This window comes from Neoarius graeffei, chromosome 21 (genome assembly GCF_027579695.1).
Source record: "Neoarius graeffei isolate fNeoGra1 chromosome 21, fNeoGra1.pri, whole genome shotgun sequence".
Taxonomy (NCBI): domain Eukaryota; kingdom Metazoa; phylum Chordata; class Actinopteri; order Siluriformes; family Ariidae; genus Neoarius; species Neoarius graeffei.
In genome coordinates, this window is record NC_083589.1 from 58,581,362 (window position 1) to 58,602,560 (window position 21,199).

At 42.6% G+C, this 21,199-nt stretch overlaps 1 protein-coding gene across 1 annotated transcript in view; it reads left to right on the plus strand.

The window, feature by feature from the left end:
• erc1b (ELKS/RAB6-interacting/CAST family member 1b) overlaps window positions 1-21,199 on the plus strand; it is a 395,220-nt gene that overhangs the window by 199,030 nt on the left and 174,991 nt on the right. Inside the window, exon 15 of the mRNA XM_060903423.1 lies at window positions 16,355-16,515. Coding sequence (XP_060759406.1) covers window positions 16,355-16,515 — 161 coding nt within the window. The remainder of the gene's footprint in view (window positions 1-16,354; window positions 16,516-21,199) is intronic.

A 21,199-nucleotide genomic window follows, 5' to 3' on the forward strand; every position in this document is an offset into this window, starting at 1 on the left:
TGGTTCGTTCTGTTCGTCTGCTTCTGTTTCTTCTGCTGAGAGCTTTGATTTTTTTTGGCTTCTTCTGTAATTACTCTCTTCTCTTTCTTTGTTGCTTCTCCACTGCTTGCTGCCTGTTTGAAGCTCTTTCATGAGCCTATGCATGACTCCAACCACGCCAACTTTAAGTGGTTCAAGGTATGATATGATTTTTTTCTTTCTTTCTTTTTAAAATGGTGATTCCATTTTGATTTTCAGATGTTCTCTTTTTTTCCCCCCCATCTGTTCTTCAGACTTCAAACATTTTGCCCTTTTCCCCCTTTTTATTACTTTGCAAATGTGGAACTGTGCGGCTTTTGGTTTCATTCTAACCCAAACATTGTCATAGGAAGCTTAACCACTGTCATGGTGCACTTTATTGACTGTTCCTCTGTTGATGGTTGTTTCAGGCTTGGGATTTCTCTCGTTCTTTGCTTTGCTATTTTGGGAATCAGATCCACTACTGTCCCAAAGGACTGATCTGTTTGTTTTGAGGGTTTGTTGTTGACACATTGTGTATGGATTCATTTCCACAGTAACAGAGTCTTTCAGTAGTAACCTCGAATAAAATTCCTGTCCAATGTCCAATCATGTTCTCAAACTTTTCATTCAGGTTAAAAGTTAAACATTCAAACAGTTGGTTAATTATTTTTCTATATAGATAAGAGGTGGTTTATAAATATTGTCAAAACCCCCTCCGCCCAAACACACACACACACCACAGAAGATACAATGCCACCACGGGCTGTTTAGCTCATAAGGTCAGTGAGCTGTTGCCATGGCGTGGCGTCCGTCCATCCGTCGTCCACAATTCCATTAAATCGTATCTCCTCCGTCAGTTCTCCACGGATTTCCTTTCCAATTGTTTTATTTGAAAGAACTCATCACTCTGCACAAAGCTTGGTCATTTTGGCCCCTTTTTTTGGCTAACGAGTCGTCCGTCCGTCCGTCCCTCCCTCCCTCCCAAGCTGGAGCCTATCCCAGCTGACTACGGGCGAAAGGCGGGGTACACCCTGGACAAGTTGCCAGGTCATCACAGGGCTGACACATAGACACAGACAACCATTCACACTCACATTCACACCTACGGTCAATTTAGAGTCACCAGTTAACCTAACCTGCATGTCTTTGGACTGTTGGGGAAACCGGAGCACCCGGAGGAAACCCACGCGGAGAACATGCAAACTCCGCACAGAAAGGCCCTCGCCGGCCACGGGGCTCGAACCCAGGACCTTCTTGCTGTGAGGCGACAGCGCTAACCACTACACCACCGTGCCGCCTGCTAACGAGTTAATTAGGCCAAATTAACAAATTTTCCAGGTCTCTCACTAGAATTGCATCTCCTCTCTCAGTTCTGATCGATGTTTTGGGTCGATCTTCCCTTGAGTAACACAACTTGCTCGTTTGTTTGTTGATTTTCCTATTGTAAACAATTTGTTTACAACTTTTTCAGTTAAATCGTGTCTCTTCCCTCAGTTCTCAGTGGGTTTCGTTTGAAAGAACTCGACCTTCTGCACAGAACTTGGTCATTGTATTGTAAATTTTTTTGCTGACAAAGTAGTAATTAGTTACTAACACATTTTCTTCTGTCGAGAATTGTATCTCCTCTCTCTCGTTTATCGTGTGATTGCAGTTCTGATTGATGTTCTGGGTCGACCTTCCCTCAGGGAACAAAATTTAGTCCTTTGTTGATTTTCCTGTTGTAAACAGTTTGTTGTGGAGGTTGGTCCTCTCTCACAACGTCACATTTCAGTTCTGTTTGATGTTTTGGTCATCATGGTGGTTTTGATGGCAGGTCAGATGAGCTGCCTACGCCCTTGACGTTCTGGTTAAATAGATATAAACCAGTGTTAAATTATTTCCATCATATCTATTACAAAAGTATATCTTGTATTAATTGAACCTTTGAGCCCTTCAAGACGTTCATGGTCAGTCCTGACACTCTGAAGCTCCTGTTGATAAAAGCCAATGAAGTTCAGCGGGCTTGCAGTACAGGAGACAATGTGAAGGCAGCTTGGAGATAAAGAACTGGAGCCCCGAGGTCGTGAAGCAGCAAAGTCCAAAAAATGTGGAAACTAGGCTGCGTTCACACTGCCAGCCTCAGTGCTCAATTTAGATTTATATCTCAGATCCGCCCTTTTTCTTTTTTTTCTGGGCTGTTCACATGGTTTTTAAATGGTTCCAGTGTGAACTGGTTGCGGTGCTGCACAAAAGAACAATAGCAAAGACATCACATGCAGCATGCTGTTGTACGGATGTAAACATGGAGGCCGCTGATGTCAGTCAGTGCGTTCACATGCACATAGAGAAAATCGAATTTCTGCCGTAGCTCGACTGAAATCGAAGTTCTAAATGCCATGGAAACACCTTAGCTCGGCTGAAATCGAACCGAACTGGATTTCTCGTAATCGAGCTACGCGACCTAGATTATGCGATTGTAGCCGAGCTACTTAGTGCATGTAAACCCTATCGAGCTATGTAGTCGAGTTACTTACTTCAGCACTGACCCTTCCGGGAGTGACGAGACCACAAACGGGAAACACAACAGCCTTGGTCGGCATGACGACAGTAGTAGTAGCGAGCAGCAGAAGAGGTCAGGAGGAACAAGGAGAACGAACGAACGAAGAAGAGAAAATGGCGAGCAGAACACGGAACTGATAACTTTGTTTATACTCTTGAATAGCTCTTCTTCATGACGACAACCGGAAGTGTACCAACACGATGGGGCGTGTAGCGCCACCTGTGGCTCGGGTGCACAATGTACCTCACACAATAGCTCGATTTCCTTGTGTGCATGTAGGATTGGATTTCTCTGGCACCCCTGCTGGGACCCTTAGCTCGATTACCGACAGTAGCTCGATTTGGATGTGCATGTAAACGCACTGAGTGTTTACGGTTTCATTTATGATCTGATGTGCAGGAAGCCAGTGAATTTGTGAGACGATGACGAGAAGAAAGAGAGCTAAATTTTTAATTATGACTTTTTGTGAAGCAATTGCTGCTACTTCTGTACAGATGTGCCAGAGCCAGGAGTGCGTTTTAGCTTCTTTAATCGTGGCTTTAAGGCTCTTGACGCTCTAGCTATGTTCCTCTATGGACTCATTCAGACATTGTATTTCAATATACTTTCAAATACGGACCGGTTATGATATGACCCCTCAAGTTTTGCTTGAACAGAGGTGTCACCCCAAATACACTCACCGGCCAGTTTAATAGGAACTTGTTGATTCTAAGATCCCTGTTCTTGGCTGCAGGAGTGAAACCCAATGTGTTTTTCTGCTGTCGCATTCTGAGATACTTTTCTGCTCACCACGGTTGTAAAGAGTGATTATGAGTTACTATATCCTTTCTTCCTGGCAGTTCGAACTGCTCAATCTGGGTGTCTTCCTCTGATCTCTCAACAAGAAGGCATTTTCACCCACAGAACTGTCTGTCACTCACTCAGTGTGGGGTTTTTGTTTTTCGCACCATTCTGTGTAAACTCTCAAACATTAAAGTGAACATTTAACTGAAGCTCTTGGTTTGTATCTGCACGATTTGATGCATGGTGCTGCTGTCAAGGGATCGGCTGATTAGAGAACTGCATAAAGCAGCAGGTGGATGGATGGATGGTTGGTTGTTCCTAATAAAGTGGCCAGTGAGTGTACTTCTGAGGTCTAACACTTCACTGTTCCTCCTCTGAATACCTCCATCACCGCTGTCTTCCGTGTTCGTGTTCACCGAGCGATTCCCGCCACTGCAGAATCGTGATAAATGTTGATCTCGAGTGATGCAAGTCACAGCTGCTTCAACTCTGTCTTAACCGAAGCTGGATTTTAGACTCTCGGTCTCAAAGGATGGAAGGATTGTAAAGAAGAAGGCACGATGCTGCAGTAGTTTAATTCTTGTCTTGATTTCTCTCAACGGATATGATTAGGAGCTCCTAAGCTGATCTCCAGATTATTGTGATCTCATAACAAACCCTGCCAGCTTTATACTCTCAGTACATCACGTGTAATACATCAGTTAAAAAAAAAACCCGCATATATGCATACAGCTTTACATTCGTACCCTAATTCGGTTCTCTTTTAAACAAGTATACGACACAGGATGCAAGATATCAGATTGATAAAAAAAAAACTTTCAGGTTTTCTTCCGTTTGCGCTTCCATTTTTTTAACAAGCAAAAAAAAAAAGCCCTAGGTTTGTTTTATTTCAGTGTATTTTTGGTGGAAGCCACTCTCTCACTCACTTTATTTCCATAATGCTTGAAAGGATCAGCTTTTTTTTTTTTTTTTTGTCCCATTTAAATCAATGCATTTGCCTCCTCATCAGTGTTTTCAACCATTTGGAACATTGCGTTTTGAAAAAATCATGGCTCTTATTTCATTTCATCCCTCCTTTTCTTCCTTTCAAGTTTTCTGCCAACGTTGCGGTTTTTTTATATTGGTGTACTCACCATTTTGTTTCTCTTTAATCCTGCTTATAGCATAAAGCAGGCCAGTATCCAGCTGTGTCTTTCCATTTTTATTTCTTCTCTTGATTTCTGTTCATCTCCTACCTTTCTCATCTTTCCTTCCGATACATTTTATTGCGCCGTCTATCCAACTTTGAGTCGAAACTTTACCATTGTACATTCGAAGCGTTATTGATCGATTATAGAAATCAACCAGTGTGTTGGAAGTCTTAAAATAGATTGAATAAGGTCGTACACATCTTGCGAACTTGAATGAATATGGCTTAAATATGAGGGTTTTTTTTGTCTCTCAAATTCTGTCAAGTTAGCTTCTGTTAGCAGTGACGATTGCAACAAAATGACCTCAACCTGCCCGAGTTTATTCACAATTTATTCAAGAGTCTCTTTTCAGCATCATTTGGAGCAAATAAAAAAATGATTAGGATAGTTGTGCGAGTTTACAAAAGACTAACATTATTCTTTTATAGAAAACATACATTACGAGACAAGTATGACATTTTTCTGGCAGGAAGAACACCTCGGGATCATCAGCTTGATCTGATAGATGGAATCCATCTGAGATTTCTGATAGCATCGGCAATCTGCTCGCAGATGACTGGCGTAATCATCACGCAGGCACGAGCCCAAAGATTCATAAATAAGCGATCGTAAATTGGTGCACGACTTGACTAACATTGCACGTTAGCTCATGTTCCCCTGAGAAAACAATCTGAGCTTGTAGCCGCATTTATTTTATCTTCAAATGCTTCATCTACAGGAGGAAATTTCATGTTGAAAGAACCCGAGCGTGCACTTTGATCAGCTTGAAGGTTTGCTGTATATTTTTGGCTGCTTGCTTTTCCCATTTCCATATATTTAGACATGTGCTTGATTTTGCATTTGGCAGACAATCAAATGCCTGACACATGAATAACAGACGTATCTGAGACGAGGTTTAATCTCTTAATGAATGACTTATCTTTCGGGCTCGCATGAAGCAACTTCCAGGCAGCCCGAGCCGAGTGCTTTTACAGTAAAAACGATCACGTCCTTTCATTCTGGCTACGTTCTTGGTCACTAAAGATGGCTCTGGTTTCCAGATCTGCCCTGTGGGGAAGAGTGACACCATATCTGCTGCTGCACATCATGGATTCATTAGGCAGCTGTTCTGCTGATTTGTGTCTCGATGCCTAAGAGCTATGAAAGCCTGTTTCAGTGCAACACTGTTTTCTTTTAAGGGGTTCCCACACAAGAATCCTTCTTCCTATCCTTACATACCTCTCATGGGATGTTCAATCCTGATCGACAGTTCTTCCATCTCACCACAGCCTGTAGCCTGTGAAACCGCTGCTGGCGAAGTTTAAACGTTTCCCCATGCTTATGGGAAGCCCGAAGGAGGGGACTGCGCTACCTGCTTACTCTAGAGGACAGTTCTATTATTATTATTATTATTATTATTATTATTGAGCAAAACCTATTTCTATTGGGCACACCCTTCTATCATTTGGGCTGAAATATCCCCCAAACTGCACAGCCACTGTTGGCTAGCCTGGAAAGATGGATCTTGGCAACACCACTATGCTAACAACATTCAAAAGGTGATTTGCCAGAGGCGTTGAACAATTAAGATGGCTTGCTAAAGCCCACTGCTAACGTAGCTAGTTACAACCTCAATCTTTTAAAGCTCGTCCCAGCGAATTCTTTGTTTGCAATCATGTGACTTTTTTTTTTTTTGTCTCCTGGTTCATTTCCGGTTTCCAAGCGACGGGCAACAATCAAAGACGGCGTCCAAGCCGAGTTCGTGTCTGTCGTCATCTTGTGGAAAACATTCTCCGTCTGATTATGTTGACGGACTAGAACCAAAAACAAAATCGAGATATTAAGAAAAAATATTTCTGCGATGGATCGGAACCCTACAGCTTAAAGACGGAGTTTTCAAGTGATTTCAACTTTCAGTTCAACGTACGGTTTCCGTACATTTCCAATTATCTGGTCGTCCAAACATTGTTTTACACGAAGAATCCAATGAAAGCTTTTAAAAGTCTTGAAGCCTGTAACTTTTTTGTTTGTGGCTGGGTTTATGATGTTGGAATAAGACTTCTAAAGGACAAAAATCGTCTTATTTTTGCGAGCCTGAGTAACGTAATGTAGCCGAAGTGTAGGATATGATTCAAGTCGGAGATGCTGTAGGTGTTTTTGCGACGATTACTTATTTTATTTCATGACATTTCAAACGTAGCTCAGACTTATGAACTGGCATTATTGGACAACCTGAACAAATACGTAAACAATTGAGTTTGTCGATCCGACCTCCAAGCTAGCTTCATCGTTTCATCAACGGTTTGTTTTACGACATCCAAAAAGTTGATGCACCTTTAACAAAATGATTGCTGCAAACACGAGCATGTGGACTCTTGATTCCTTTCGATCACAGTGAAAGGTTTGTGAGCCATTTTTCACAGTGTCTGAGACTTTTTTTTGTTCTTTCACCCTTGTGCATGACAACTTTTGGTATCCTAGAATATCGCTTTGTATTTTTCTCGGTTTGAACATCCAAATATAGAGCAACAGTCTGGCATATTTGGAGGTGAAAGACAAACTACTGCAAAGCGACTGTAAACAAATGCGATGCTGGAAATCTGAATTCACAATGAGGCGGCTCACTACTGGAAGTGACGTCTGTTGCAAACAAAGAATAGCACAAAGAGGTGTTTTTCACAAGGCGGATTTTCTCCCTTATTTGGTCTTGACCTTCTTACCCTCCAGTCAGCTCTTTCCTGTCATACATCAGCTACTAAGCAGGGAGGACGAAGGCTGTCTGATGCTTCCTTTGAGACGTGAAACTAGCTAAAAAAGCTTTTCAAACTGCTGCCTGTGCTGCATCACAGGGTGGTGTAATAAACTTGGAGGAATCCACTATCTGCCGTCTTCCACGTGTATGAGCTCCTAGATGCCCATGATTTGCTAGTGTTGCTGTGATTGATAGCGGAGAGGCAGAACGCCACCCCTCCCATCCACAGGGTGGCCGCGGGTCCTTAAAAAGTCTTAAGTCTTAAATTTAATTTTCCTAAAATAAGGCCATTAAAAAGTCTTAAATTGTCTTAAATTTCAAACCCCGTGGTCTTAAATTTTCAATCTTAAATTTATGGAGATTTTACTCAGTCATATCGTTAAAATGTGGTACACTTTGGATGGGGAAAAAGTTTAATCGTTTTTGATGCTCACAATTATACCACGCAGGCTCCGAATCCATGTCCCAATAGCTAGCCGCTGTGTCCGGGGATCAGGTCGTCGAGGCCCCTGCCTTCGACTGCCACCCAATCCACACTGCACCAGTCCCCTACTGCTACCTCTGTGGGTGGTGAACCCACAGGAGGTCGGGCCCACGTCACCTCTTCGGGCTGAGCCCGGCCGGGCCCCATGGGCAAAGGCCCGGCCACCAAGCGCTTGCATACGAGCCCCGGCTGCGCCATACCGGGCGACGTCACGGTCCTTGATGATTTCTCCATAAGGGTTTTGGTGAACTGCTCTTGGTCTGGCCTGTCACCTAGGACCTGTCTGCCTTGGGAAACCCTGACAGGGGCATAATGCCCCCGACAACATAGCTCCTAGGATCATTCAGGCACACAAACCCCTCCACCACAATAAGGTGGCAGTTCTAGGAGGGGCGAAGCTCTCAATTTACCAGTCGATCTATGTTCCGACTCTCACCTATGGTCATGAGCTTTGGATAATGACCGAAAGAACAAGATCGCGGATACAAGCGGCCGAAATGAGTTTCCTTCGCAGGGTGGCTGGGCGCTCCCTTAGGGTGAGAAGCACAGTCATTCGGGAGGAGCTCGGAGTAGAGCCGCTGCTCCTCCACACCGAGAGGAACCAGCTGAGGTGGCTCGGGCATCTTTTTCGGATGCCTCCTGGACGCCTCCCTGGGGAGGTGTTCCAGGCATGTCCCCCCGGGAGGAGGCCCCGGGGAAGACCCAGGACACGCTGGAGGGACTATGTCTCTCGGCTGGCCTGGGAACGCCTCGGTGTTCTTCCCGAGGAGCTGACCGAGGTGTCTGGGGAGAGGGAAGTTTGGGCTTCCATGCTTAGACTGCTGCCTCCGCGACCCGGTCCCGGATAAAGCGGAAGAAGACGAGACGAGGCTCCAAATCCACCGGTTGCTAGACACGCGTGCTTGACAAGCACTCAGTGCCTGATCTGTTGATGGAGGGTAGTCCGAGCCACAATGGGTAAATGTAAATTTAATGATAACTGGCTGCAAGATGCAAAATACTCGTGGTGGCTGTAAGACTTTTAAGTTGGGCACAATGGGGATAAGAGCGGTGGACTCTCACATGAAGAGCGCCAAGCACGTTGCTTTTGCTAAAGGCCGCGAGCATCAGCCTCAAATATCCGACTTCAGCGCTGCCACCACTAACAGTCGTGGAGAAGAGGATAGATCTGCGAGATGGAAGAGAATATTGTGTGTGTGTGTGTGTGTGTGTGTGTGTGTGTGTGTGTGTGTGTGTGTGAGAGACAAAGAGAGAGAGAATATATTCTATTGCGTGCATGTGAGAGAATAGTATTGTTTGTGTGCGGGTATCGTCCCAAGTGTTTTAAGAAGTGCAAGTGAGCATGCCTTTCAAGTGAGTGAGCCGAAGTTTCAGGTGTATGTGCATTCACGTTGTTTAACTGTTTTCTGCATTGTTGTTTGACCAAAGATGGAATTGAACAATTCTGCTTACAATGCGACTCCCCAGGCAGAGAAAATAATAATTAAAAAAAAACTGTTGCATTGGAGTCTGTGTGTGACTTCATTCACATTTTCACATTGTTACACTGGATTCAAACGTTGTGACTGCGTTCTGATTGTCTCATAGTTAGAAGTTTATCCTTATATTGTGTTCTGAGTGTGTGAATGCCTGTCAAGGAAAAGAAATGAAGTACTTCTACTAGAATAGTGTTTTCTGGTGAATGTTTACAAGAGCAATAAGTTGCATTAAATTATATAGGGTTTTTTTTTTTTTTTCAAAAGAGTACATTTTTGCGTGACTTTAGATTTGGTCTTAATTTTTTTTGGAACATGGTATGAAAAAGTCTTAAATTTAACTTGGACAAACCTGTAGACACCGTGCATCCAGAAGGAGTGGCCGATTTATACGCTTTTGGGCTGTGGCATCATCGGGATTCCAACTTGCGATCTCCATACTCTCGGGTGAACGCCACTCTGGTTAAACAGCACAAAGCCATCATGTAACTCAGTTTGCTAGCACAATGTGCAGTAGGGTTGGGCGGTATCCAAATTTTGATACCTTTAAACTGTCTCTGTGTTTTCCTGGGGTATACGGTATTACTGAGAAAAAAATATTTTGTTTCGGCCTACTGTGTAACGTGCGCCTATGCCTCAAATGTACTATTTAAAAGCAGCATAGCGAATTGTGTGCATTGTGGTATGGATTAAGCAGCAAAGCGAATTTTGTGCATTGATGAATGGATTAAGAGATATTTCAAAGCATCACGCAACTCTTCCTTCATCTTGAAAATAGCATTCAACTGTCGTTTACACATGTCTGCGTTGAAACGCCATTTGCAGCACTATTTCACCTACTCCATCAAAAAAAAGTACACGATGAGCAGGATCATACCCTTTCAAGCATGGGAAATAAAAAAAAGAAAAAGAATCAACCAACACCCAAGTCCGTTTAGACTGCGCGATAAACCATATTCTTCAGCGCAAATGAGGCGAACCCAATTCAAATGCGTGATAGCTGCACAAGGCAAAATCATATGGGCCCACGTCATGCCATGGCGGGGAAATTAATAATCAAATGGCCTTACCTTGCTTAAAACGTTGTCTTGATCACATAACTCCTTACAATTATTCCACTTAAATCCATACGGTTTAACACACCCAACAAAGATAGCAAGCGCATTGCTAATTCCCACCAGAAACCTAACAGTTTACGCTACGATGTTTTCTTCCGTTTCTTCAGTAGATGACATTTCAAACGTTTATTACCCACATCCCAAATGTCATACGTTATATTATTTTACCTTGTTGTTACTCATGTAACCTACTCAAAACACAACTCATTGGAGAGATCTCGTGGAAGTGGAGTACCCCAGGCTATGGTGTGCCTTAGGGGACATATTAGATTTTTCGTTTGGTTTGAAACCAAAATACTGCCACACTGCCGATGTTGTATTTTTTTTTTTTGCCACTAACTCGTTATCTTGACTTGCCATCTTTCAACCGCGGTCTCGGTCTCTTTTTTTTTTTTTTTAAGATAGGACAGTATAGAGAGACAGGAAATGAGCGGGGGAGAGAGAGACAGGATCGGGAAATAACCTCGGGTCGGAGTCGAACCCGGGTCCCCGGATTTATGGTACGGTGCCTTAGCCATCTGAGCCATGACACCCCCGGTCTCAGTCTCTTGCGAAGCTTTCTGTCAGACTCCAAATGTCACGCAGGGTTGCCATGGTAACGACATAAACAACCCTGCACGCGATGAGAACTTCTTTAGGAAATTGATAGAATTAGTGAAAATACGATCACACAGTTATTGGGGATGATCTTCAATTTATTATTTTATATTATGACCTCATGTACTCCATATTTATTTAGATATTATATATTTTTTTAAAATGACGGTAATGAGACCGATACCGTTGGTACTTTTGGATACCTCGGGATACCTTCTTACCGTAATACCGCCCAACCCTAATGTGCAGTATGAATAGAGACTTGCTTCTGGTCAAGGTAGCAAACATAATGTGCTACATTTAAAATTAAAGAGGATAACAACCTTGGACACCATTCATTGCTCTGAGCAACTCAGCACTTGTCCACCTGTAGAACCATTCAAAAAAATTTTTACAACAGGTTGCCTGTAGATCTTCAAATGTAATCAAAAGCCACTGTACTAAAGAACCTTTCCAGTATCTTTTATTTGCGTCTTTTTTTCATATGAGCCTTTCCAGACCTCATCTTGTAGACATCATGCTCAGCTTCAGTTTTCCATCATGAGGAATTTTGTCCTACTGTTTAGTGCTCCCTCTCTCTCTCTGTCACGGGTGATGGTGTGTGATGACAAATGTGAGCGAGAAGAATGAGGTCAGTGGAGAGGAGCGAGGCACCGGCAGGTATAAATTTTGCTTCAGTGTCGTTTTGTAGCGCTGGACATTAGTGTTTCAGCGCTTGGCCATAGTACAGTACATTAGGTTGATGAGTTATGGAAGACGGCCGGTCTGCTGCTCTGAGTGCTTTGCCAGTCCTTGTGCTCCCTCCAACCACCAGGGGGCTGAACTGAAGGTCATTTAAAAGAATGTGGTTCAGAGAGAGAGAGAGAGAGAGAGAGCTGTCTCAACCTAAAGTGTGTCTGACAGTCTTTTCCGTCGACTTTATGCCACTTTGAGAATATAAGCATAATGAACGTACATTTTATGAACAGCAAATTATCAAATGTATGAAATTTAAATTAATACATGATATTCAAACACAATGGTTACTCGGCATTAAATGTATTATAGCAAAAAAAAAAAAAAGTAAATAATGTAGTGTTGCTAATATTCTGGCCAAATTCTCATAAAAACAATTTTTAGTGAAAGTAAAAAATAAAACTCTATTATTGTTATATTTAAGTTATTCCACAAAATCGAGTCGTACATGAGGTGATGGCGCTATAATCCATGTACGACGAGATTGAGTGGAATAACTGTTTTATTCTCTCCACATTCACTGGATTTTGAGAAACGGAACATTTTTATTTTTTGCAAATTCAATAAATAACTTGTCTGACAAAATCATTTCCGCCTAGAATATAAACAAACCGGCGAAATGACAGGAGCAATTTGTGAAAAATGCGATAATTCTTGGAAAAATAAAGATGTTCTTACCATCAGATACTTTTATTCCTTTTTTTGTGTTTTTTGTATTTTTTGGTGTTTTTTGTTCTTGAGTTTTTATTTCATCCTCGGTTGGTTTCGGAACACGCGCCGCCATTTTGTTTTTCTCTACTCACAGTATATGAGCTGATATCCCAGTAGTAGAGCAGCCAATCAGAGCGCACGATTGCTCATATCCAGTGAATGTGGATAGAATAATACACGTTATAATAAATACTTCATTATTCAAAGGCCTTAAATATGATGGTGCAGTGATTTGATTATATTCATGAGCTTATCAAGAATGAACCTTGACGAAGATTCTGATTAACTGCAACTGATGAGCAGCACTTGTATTTAAAAAAAAACACAACACATTGATTAAATTGTGAACACATGATCATTTGGTTGACCATGGCCTCATGAGTTTGAAATTTTGATTTCGGCAGGCTACATGCAATCTGGATTATGTAGTCATGGTTATTCAAAAATTTTTTTTAATTCTGAATGAGACACCTTTTAAAGTATTTTTATTTTTTTAAAGACAACAGATATCAATTACCTGATTAGAGTTTTGACATTTTGTAATTTTCTGATTTACTATATAACCAGTATGACTAAGAGAAAGCAGTGTTCTTTTTTTTGTGTGTGTGTGAGAGATTATATATATACACACACCACACACAGAGTACTGTGCAAAAGTCTTAGACACGCTTTTTCTTTTCAGTACAAAGTTTATAGATTTGTTTTATGACTTCTACGTTACCGAGTAAGTACAAAAACATTTTAGAGTTCCAAACGTTTGTTTTCCAGCACAAAATAAAATGTTAAAGAAAAAAATGGTTGTATCTGAGCAGCATATTCCATAAGAGCACATGTTTCAGATTAAAGAAGAAAACATAATAAACGCTATTGGGTTTTGGTGCAAAATGAAGAAGCGAGTGTGACAAAGTGTCCAGAAGAACTGTGGCTGGTTCTGCAAGATGCTCAGGAAAACCTACAGATCATTTCCACATAAAACTGCACTCACTGGACCTGAAAAGACTATTTTTTTAATTTAATTTTATTTTTTTAAAGCAAAGGGTCGTCTCACATCAAGTATTGACTTTCATTTATTATGGCTTACTGATTACTGTTTGTAGTATTTTTTTTTAATGTTGAAACATTTTCATTTCATTATTTTTAAGCCATTTTTGGTCAACAGCATTTCTTTACATGTGCATCAGACTTTTGCACAGTAGTGTGTATGTGTGTTTACATGGCCTCACCAAAAAAAGTTGCCATTCGTATTTAAATAAGTAAATAGTTAAGAGCCTTTGACTGGATAATTCCTGCCGTGATTACTGGGTTTCAGCTGGCAGCAACTCCTTCAACCCTAACTGATGCAGTGAGTAGCTTCTCATTTCTTCAACAACCATGTCGGAAGACATATCTAGCAGTCATGGAAAAGATATTCCTGTGTTTCAGAAGGTCAAATTGTCAGCCTGCATCAAGCAAAGAAAACAATTAAGGCGATTGGTTTTAAGGACTGTCCAATGTATTGTTAAAGCCTGAAAGGATAGTGTTGAACCGTCAACTTCATGGAAGAAATGTGGTCAGAAAAATAATCTTGACTGACCGTGATCAGAGACCACTTAAATGCTTGAAGTCAAATTGTAAAAAAAAAATCAAAATTATGACAACTATGTTTCATAGTGAAAGTAAGAGCATTTCTACACTTTCAATGCAACGAGAGCTCGTAGGATCAGGACTAAACAGCTCTGTGACCAGACGAAACCAACAGTGTTTTCGTAAGGTGTTGGGTCACCACTAGCCAACAGAACAGCTTTAACGTGCCTTGGCATCTGTTATACACGTCTCTGGAACTGTACTGGCCTGATGAACACCATTGTTTCAAGAGTTTTCCCACAGTTGGTGTTTTGATGATGGTGGTTGGAGAGCAGTAACACGTCACTCCAAAATCTCTCATTGGTGTCCAGTTGGGTTGAGATTAGCTGACTGTGAAGGCTTTAGATCATGCTCATGAGCCCTTATTCCCTGTGGATGGGGGTGGAGTCATCCTGGAAGAGACCCCACCCCCATCAGGATATCATGTTTCTACCCTGTGAGAAGAACTGCGGTATTGATTTGCAATGCCACTTCATGCAGACTAGCTGCAAGTGCTCAAGTTGCTAAGCGAAGATGTTTAGTTTACAATGCGAGCTCTCTGAAGGGAGCTGCGTGTCAGGATGAGAATAAAAGTAATCAGATTAGCTGATTTCTGGAATGGCGTAAACAGTTACATTATTGAGTTGCAGTATTGGCTATGTAATTGTCATCAGTACCGGATTACATTTGTAATCTTTCCAGCACTGTAGACAGAATCCTGTTACACCGACTCCTTCATCCCCTCTTGAGTTTATGCAGCCTGTCAGGACTCAGCGCTGTGTGTTTGTAATAGTGAAGCAAGCTGTGAGCCAGAGTTCCACCGCGTGGGCCTCTGAGAGGGTTGATGAAACATTAACTGGTTTCTAGTGAAACGCCGCTGCAAAAGGAGACGAGAAACTCTCTAACCACCCAGTAAGATCTTATTGGGCAAATTGGATGGTGTATCCATAACTCAAAGGCGGTGGAAGAGGCAGAAGGGTAAGATTCGGGTTTTAAAAAAGTGGAACGGTTGTTCCGACCAATGTCTGTCACTTCAGCAGAAAGTATTAGCGTCAGAACCGCAACCGCTGAGGAGTCTATGAGAACGGTTCCGAGCCAGAACGCTAAACCTCTCCTTACATGAATACATAAACCCGCCATTGGCTTTTTTTGATTTATTCGTCTCATTCACTCTCGCTGCGGAAAGAGGCCGATCGCAAACGAAAACCATGGTGTAAGCGAGCTGGAGATCACCCACCTTTACGAATACATAACAGAGCAAAACTACTGAAGGGTCCAATAAATCGCAGACCTCAGCGCTGAGTCATGAAGGTTTTATTCAGCTTCAAACCTCAGGCTCATTTTCACCACAGAAACCTTTTGAGGAACTTTTTCAGGAACCCAGGTTATTTGAAGCCGCATTCCCATTTTCAGATCTTGAACCGAGGTTTGTGCAGAAGAGTGTACTTTTTTTTTTTTTTTTGTGGACCAGGAACTTTTGGGGTGGAGCTTATTGGACTGAATGTCACCGATTTGGTCCAGCACGAGCCTCACAAAATGACAAGCACTCATGCGTGGCATTTTATAAACCTCCATTGAGCTAAAACGCGATGGTGGTGTTGGTTTGATATCGGAAGTAGAATGGGAACGTTTGCATGATGCTTTATTTAGTTCGTAAATGCATGAAGTAGCACAATGCTCGAGAAAGTGGTGAAAAAAAGACTCGTGAAGTTTCTCAGCCGATATAAAACCCTTATACATTAATGTGAACATCACATTAATGCAGTAAACTTGATGACATGCTGAAATATCTGCTCTGTAGCACAGTGGGTGGGTTGTTCGTTTTTTTTTTTTTTTTTTTAAATGTAATTGTCTGCAGTTCCTGTGGTACAGTGAAAATGCGAGACACGAACTCGTTCAGCAAGTGTGTAATTCTTGCTTTGAAGAGTTCCTCAAAAAGTTCTCGAACTTTGGTTCTCCAAAGCCATCTCATCCAACAAAACCCTGGTTTTTGTGTGCGCTTTTCTGTTTATGTATCTTAATGGAAACCAAATGCCCCCACAAGGATAAGGAATATATGAAAGTTTTGAGCTTGTGGGGACATTTGGCTGGTCCCCAAAAGAAAAACTGCAGCTTTTATTTAAACAAAAATGAACAAAGCCAAAATGTTTTCTTTTGGTTCCTGAGGTTAAGGTTGGGGTTAATTTAGTTGTAGCATAGCATTAAGTCACTGTATTGTAATCATGACAGTGGAAGGTCCTCACAAGGATGTGTTAAGATGAACATGTGTGGTGAAACCTATGATTTCTGATTTGTCTCTGTGATTTGACTACGAGCTGCTCGGTCTTGTCCGTCTCTTAAGTGTGTGTGTGTGTGTGTGTGTGTGTGTGTATAACCTGTGTGTCTACAGATGGAGGAGCTACTCGGCGCGATGGAGAAGGTGAAGCAGGAGCTGGAGTCCATGAAGGCTAAGCTTTCGTCCACGCAGCAGTCGCTGGCGGAGAAGGAGGCCCACCTGACCACGCTGAGAGCCGAGCGCAGGAAGCACCTGGAGGAGGTTCTGGAGATGAAGTAAGAGTCTGTTCTCGGACAACGTTTATTTTCGAACCTCATGTGGTTCCTTAAAAGCACTAACCTGTCATGGTAGAGGAGGTTATGATGTAAACTCGCTGCTGGAATGATTAAGGGTTTGATGGGAAGTTGTAAAGCTTTGTGTTGGATTAACCTCCAGTTCAAGTCTGCTGTCTTATCATCCAGAATTTAGCGAAGCTGAATATGTTGCGAGTCATAAGACACATGCATACGTTTCCTCCATACTAGTGTATGGTGATCTGGAGAAGCAGCAAGTTCAACAGGAACCAAACAGTTTTCTGAGTGCCACTTGAAACACTTTAAATGGCTTTTCCTCTCCCACAGTACAGACACGCACATAAAGTGCAATCCAAGCATCTCTCCCACCCTTACTGTCTATTTTCTGAGACTCCTTTTTCACACTTTGACACACACACCTCTATCTTTGTCTCTCAGCTCTAATCATGCCTTAGTCTTATTTATGACAGCGCTCTAGTGTTCTACTTGTCTTATCTCTGGGAAGGAAGAAACTCCTTGACTAAGCCAGCCATTCGAAGGTGACTCATAACTTTTAAAGGTCCCAGCATTGAGCCTTGCTCTCTGGACACAATTAAAGCAGGTCTACGTGACCTGTTTTTTGAACTGGAAAGACCAAACTTGGGCCACCAAAAATAAATGCTCTTCATACATGTTCATTTGTAGCGCACAGAGAGATTAAAGCACATTTCTTTTTCTTTTTTTTCCCCAAATATGCGTGTAAAATTCTGAGTAGGCGTACATGAGCTGGCAATATTGTCCCCTTCTTAATGCTAACAGTACAGCACATGCCAGCTGGTGTACATGGGGAATATAAAACAAGTGTCGAAACATTAGGGAAAAATGAGTCAGAACTGGCATTTTAAGGACTTTTTTCCAGCAATTTCCAAAGGGCTGCAGTTTCTTGGGGATGGCTTCGACGCACACGTGTAGCGTTCCTGCTCGTGTTTTTATTTTTTATTTTATTATTTTTTTTGAGACGTGACCGCAAAAATAAAGCCAAGACCCTTGCCCTGTTTCTGCTGCTTAATCTTAAAGAAGAAAAATAGAAACAGGCCTCAGAAGCAACGTCCAAACATGGCTGTCAGAAAGCTTGACGTTGGCTTCGGTCAGACAGGGAACGCTGTTTATTTACTCCGCCCTTACACTTAAGAACACTCTTCCAAAATAAAATGTCTTCACCCTGAGAAAATACAGCCATGAGTGCTGGTCTGATGCATGCTGTATCAGAAGGAAGACAGGGATCCTAGGGCTGGGAGTGGAGGGGGTATGTGTTTTTTGGTAGTAAAAGGAACAAGAGCACTGATGAAGCTCTGTTAAGGTCAATTTATGCTGACAACGCAGTCCTCGCAGATGGCGTCTGCGCAGCCCACCCCCTTCGCAGACGCTCTGCGTGCACCTCCCAAAAATTCTGACCACCGCAGAAGCCTCGCAGACAAGAGGGCTCTGATTGGTCCACTCTACATCCGCTGTATACGCACTTCCGCTTCCCTACTTTCCCGGTTTGTTTTGTTTTCACGACCGCCATTTTTAAAAACACGAGCGAAGATGGAGCAGCACGAAGAGCGGTTGATCGAGGAAGTACGTACATCTATACGACTCCAGTGCTAGTCATTATAAGTAACCGGAGGATAAACACTCCACTAACCACACCCACCAACTATTCCTAGCGATTTCGCGACTTCGCGCCCCCTTGCGTTGTGGCGGTGAATAACATCGCGCACGCCTATTACTCCCCGCTCAACGATAAATTACAACTGTCTGCGAAAAGCTATCTGCGAAAGCCTTGTCGCAAGAGCATGCCGAGGCCCTGAGTCACCATGAAACAATCGACTGGAGGAATCGTCCGAAAAGACGCGTAATGACATGTACTGATGGAAATCCGTAGTAGAGAACGTATAAAGCTCATTCAGTGATGGTGAGGAGAGAAGCTGGAAAGATGAGAACTTTGACACGTTATTCCATCTTCGTGTTTCTTCTCCATTTCACGCAGACTAAATGTCTTTCTGTCCGGTTCTCTGTTCCCTGTGCTCCAGATGGGATTCGGTTTAGATCCTGTTGTACTTTGAGCTTGTCTGATGTGGCTAGGTTTTCTCACTGTACGTTTTTTTTTTCTTGCATTCTTTTGTTTCTCTCTCTCTCTCTCTCTCTCTCTCTCTCTCTCTCTCTCTCTCTCTCTCTCTCTCTCTCAGATCATAGCTCAAAGTCCTAGCTCAGTGTTAGTAGAGATCAGTCGTCTCCCTTCGAACAAATGTTTAACTCTCATCCCACATTTGTTTGGAAGCAGGGAACATGTTTGTGGACCCGTCGGGAGACAGCTGTTGACAGGGGAATAAGTCTTAATGAAGAATTCCTCAGATGGTCAAATGGAAGCATTTGGCTTGTGGTGTTTCGGGACTGCTGTCTCCGGAATTGGAGCAGGAAACTATAAGGGACTGCGTTTGTAAAATAGCAAGCATGCAAGAGAGTCTGTAGAGTCTATTTGGATAAACAGTTCTGCAGAAAAAGCTTGCGTGGCCATAGGATAAAATAAATAAGGCACAGAAATGTAACTTGAATGTATTCGGTGTTATGAATGTTCCTTAGTTGGTATAAGTCACCAAGGTGGCTAACCTTATTAAACTGTATTAATTGGGGGAATGGATATCTGTTCCCCATTTCTGAATGTGTTGTCAGTAAAAGAGAGCATTTTGGAGTAGGGCTGGGCGATATGAGAAAAAATTATATCACGATATATTTTTTCAAAATTTTCGATAACGATATATATCACGATATAAATCAAATCACCATTTTTGTATTTTCTTTAATTTTCTGCTCAAAATATGAACATTACAAATTAGTAGTTCCTTCCTAATTAACAAAAATAGCTTAACAAGCCTTCAAGTTTCACAGAACCAAAACAAACTGGATGCACATTCTTTTGTTCTTTTTGTTCAAATGAATAAACTGAAAAATAAAAACTATATACCATTGTTAATCATTTGTGCAAATTCTAGCAGCTTTCAAATAAACATAAAAGACATATTGACGTGTAAACCTTATGCTGCAAGGAGAAAAAAGTGCAATCCAGTACGTCAGTGTGTTTAAGGTTTTGTGTAACACTTTGTTGTATGTCCGATTTTAAATATCCAAAATACCTCCACACAACCGAAGATCTCTGGCCCTTCTTTTCAGCGATGTCCTCCAGGGCAGTGCTCTGACTTTCCTGTTCAGAACTCCGGTCAGTCGGCTTCTCGCTCATTTTTATAATCGCTTTGTTGGAGAAATGCCGCGCTCCTGCAAACTTCACCACAGCCATGCTGTGCGTTGCTGCTACACGTGTGTGTGTTTGTGTGTGCATGCAACCTAACTTGAGGTGGCTCTCTTCCAACTGATTGGTTACATGCGGTACTGTTTAGTTATGATTGGCTATTCGCGTGTCTGTCAAAACTTCGGATGAAGTAATTTTATTGAAGGCGTAGGCTTATCGTAGGCATATCGTACGTGTCTAATTTCTAATCGTAGAGATTTTATATCGTGAATAACATCGTAATCGTAAAATCGCCCAGCCCTATTTTGGAGCATTGCTGGGGAAAATGATCAACAATGGGATAGCGTGATATGGCCCCACAGGAAGCAGAGATGCTACGCCCATCCATTTTCTTCCGCTTATCCAAAGTCGGGTCGTGGTGGCAGCAGGCTAAGCAAAGTATTCCAGTCGTTCCTCTCCCCAGGAACGCTTTCCAGTTCCTCCTGGAGGATCCTAAAGTGTTCCCAGGCCAGATGAGATGTATAATCTCTCCAGCGTGTTCTGGGTCTGCCCCGAAGTCTCCTCCCAGTTGGACGTGCCTGGAAAACCTCCAAAGGAAGGTACCCAGGAGGCATCCTAATCCGATGCCCAAACCACCTCAGCTGGCTCCTTTCGACGTGAAGGAGCAGCGGCTCGACTCCGAGATCCCTCCGAATGTCTGAGCTCCTGACCCTATCTCTAAGGGTGAGCCCAGCCATCTTATGGAGAAAGCTCATTTCAGCTGCTTGTATCTGTGACCTCATCCGTTCGGTCACTACCCAAAGCTCATGACCATAGGTGAGGGTTGGAACGTAGATTGACTGACTGGTAAATCGAAAGCTATGCCTTCCGGCTCAGCTCCCTCTTGACCACGGCGGACCGGTACAACGCCCGCGTTACTGCCGATGCCGCCCCAATCCGCCTGTCCATCTCACGCTCCATTTTACCATCAGTCATGAACAAGATCACGAGATACTTGAACTCCCTTCACTTGGGGCAGCAACTCACTCCCAAGCCGGAGGGAGCACTCCACCGTTTTCCGGCAGAGAACAATGGCCTCAGACTTGGAGGTGCTGACTCGCATCCCAGCCACTTAAAGATACTCTTAGGGGTAGCTCTGATTCTCATAGGCATTTCCAGGATACACAAATCATAATATACAGTCAGGTCCATAAGTTTTGGAACACTGAGAGGCTGTTCAGTATTTTGCCACTGTACACCATCATAATGGATTTGATTCTCAGGAGGCAGCTGTGTCATTGTCTAGAATCAGATTTGGAGACCTTTCATGAATATGAATGAATACAGAGGGTTTACCTCAATGTTCAAATTGTTTAAGAGTCCAGAACAGAGAGGCCAGATTAGACTTGGCCTGAAAAC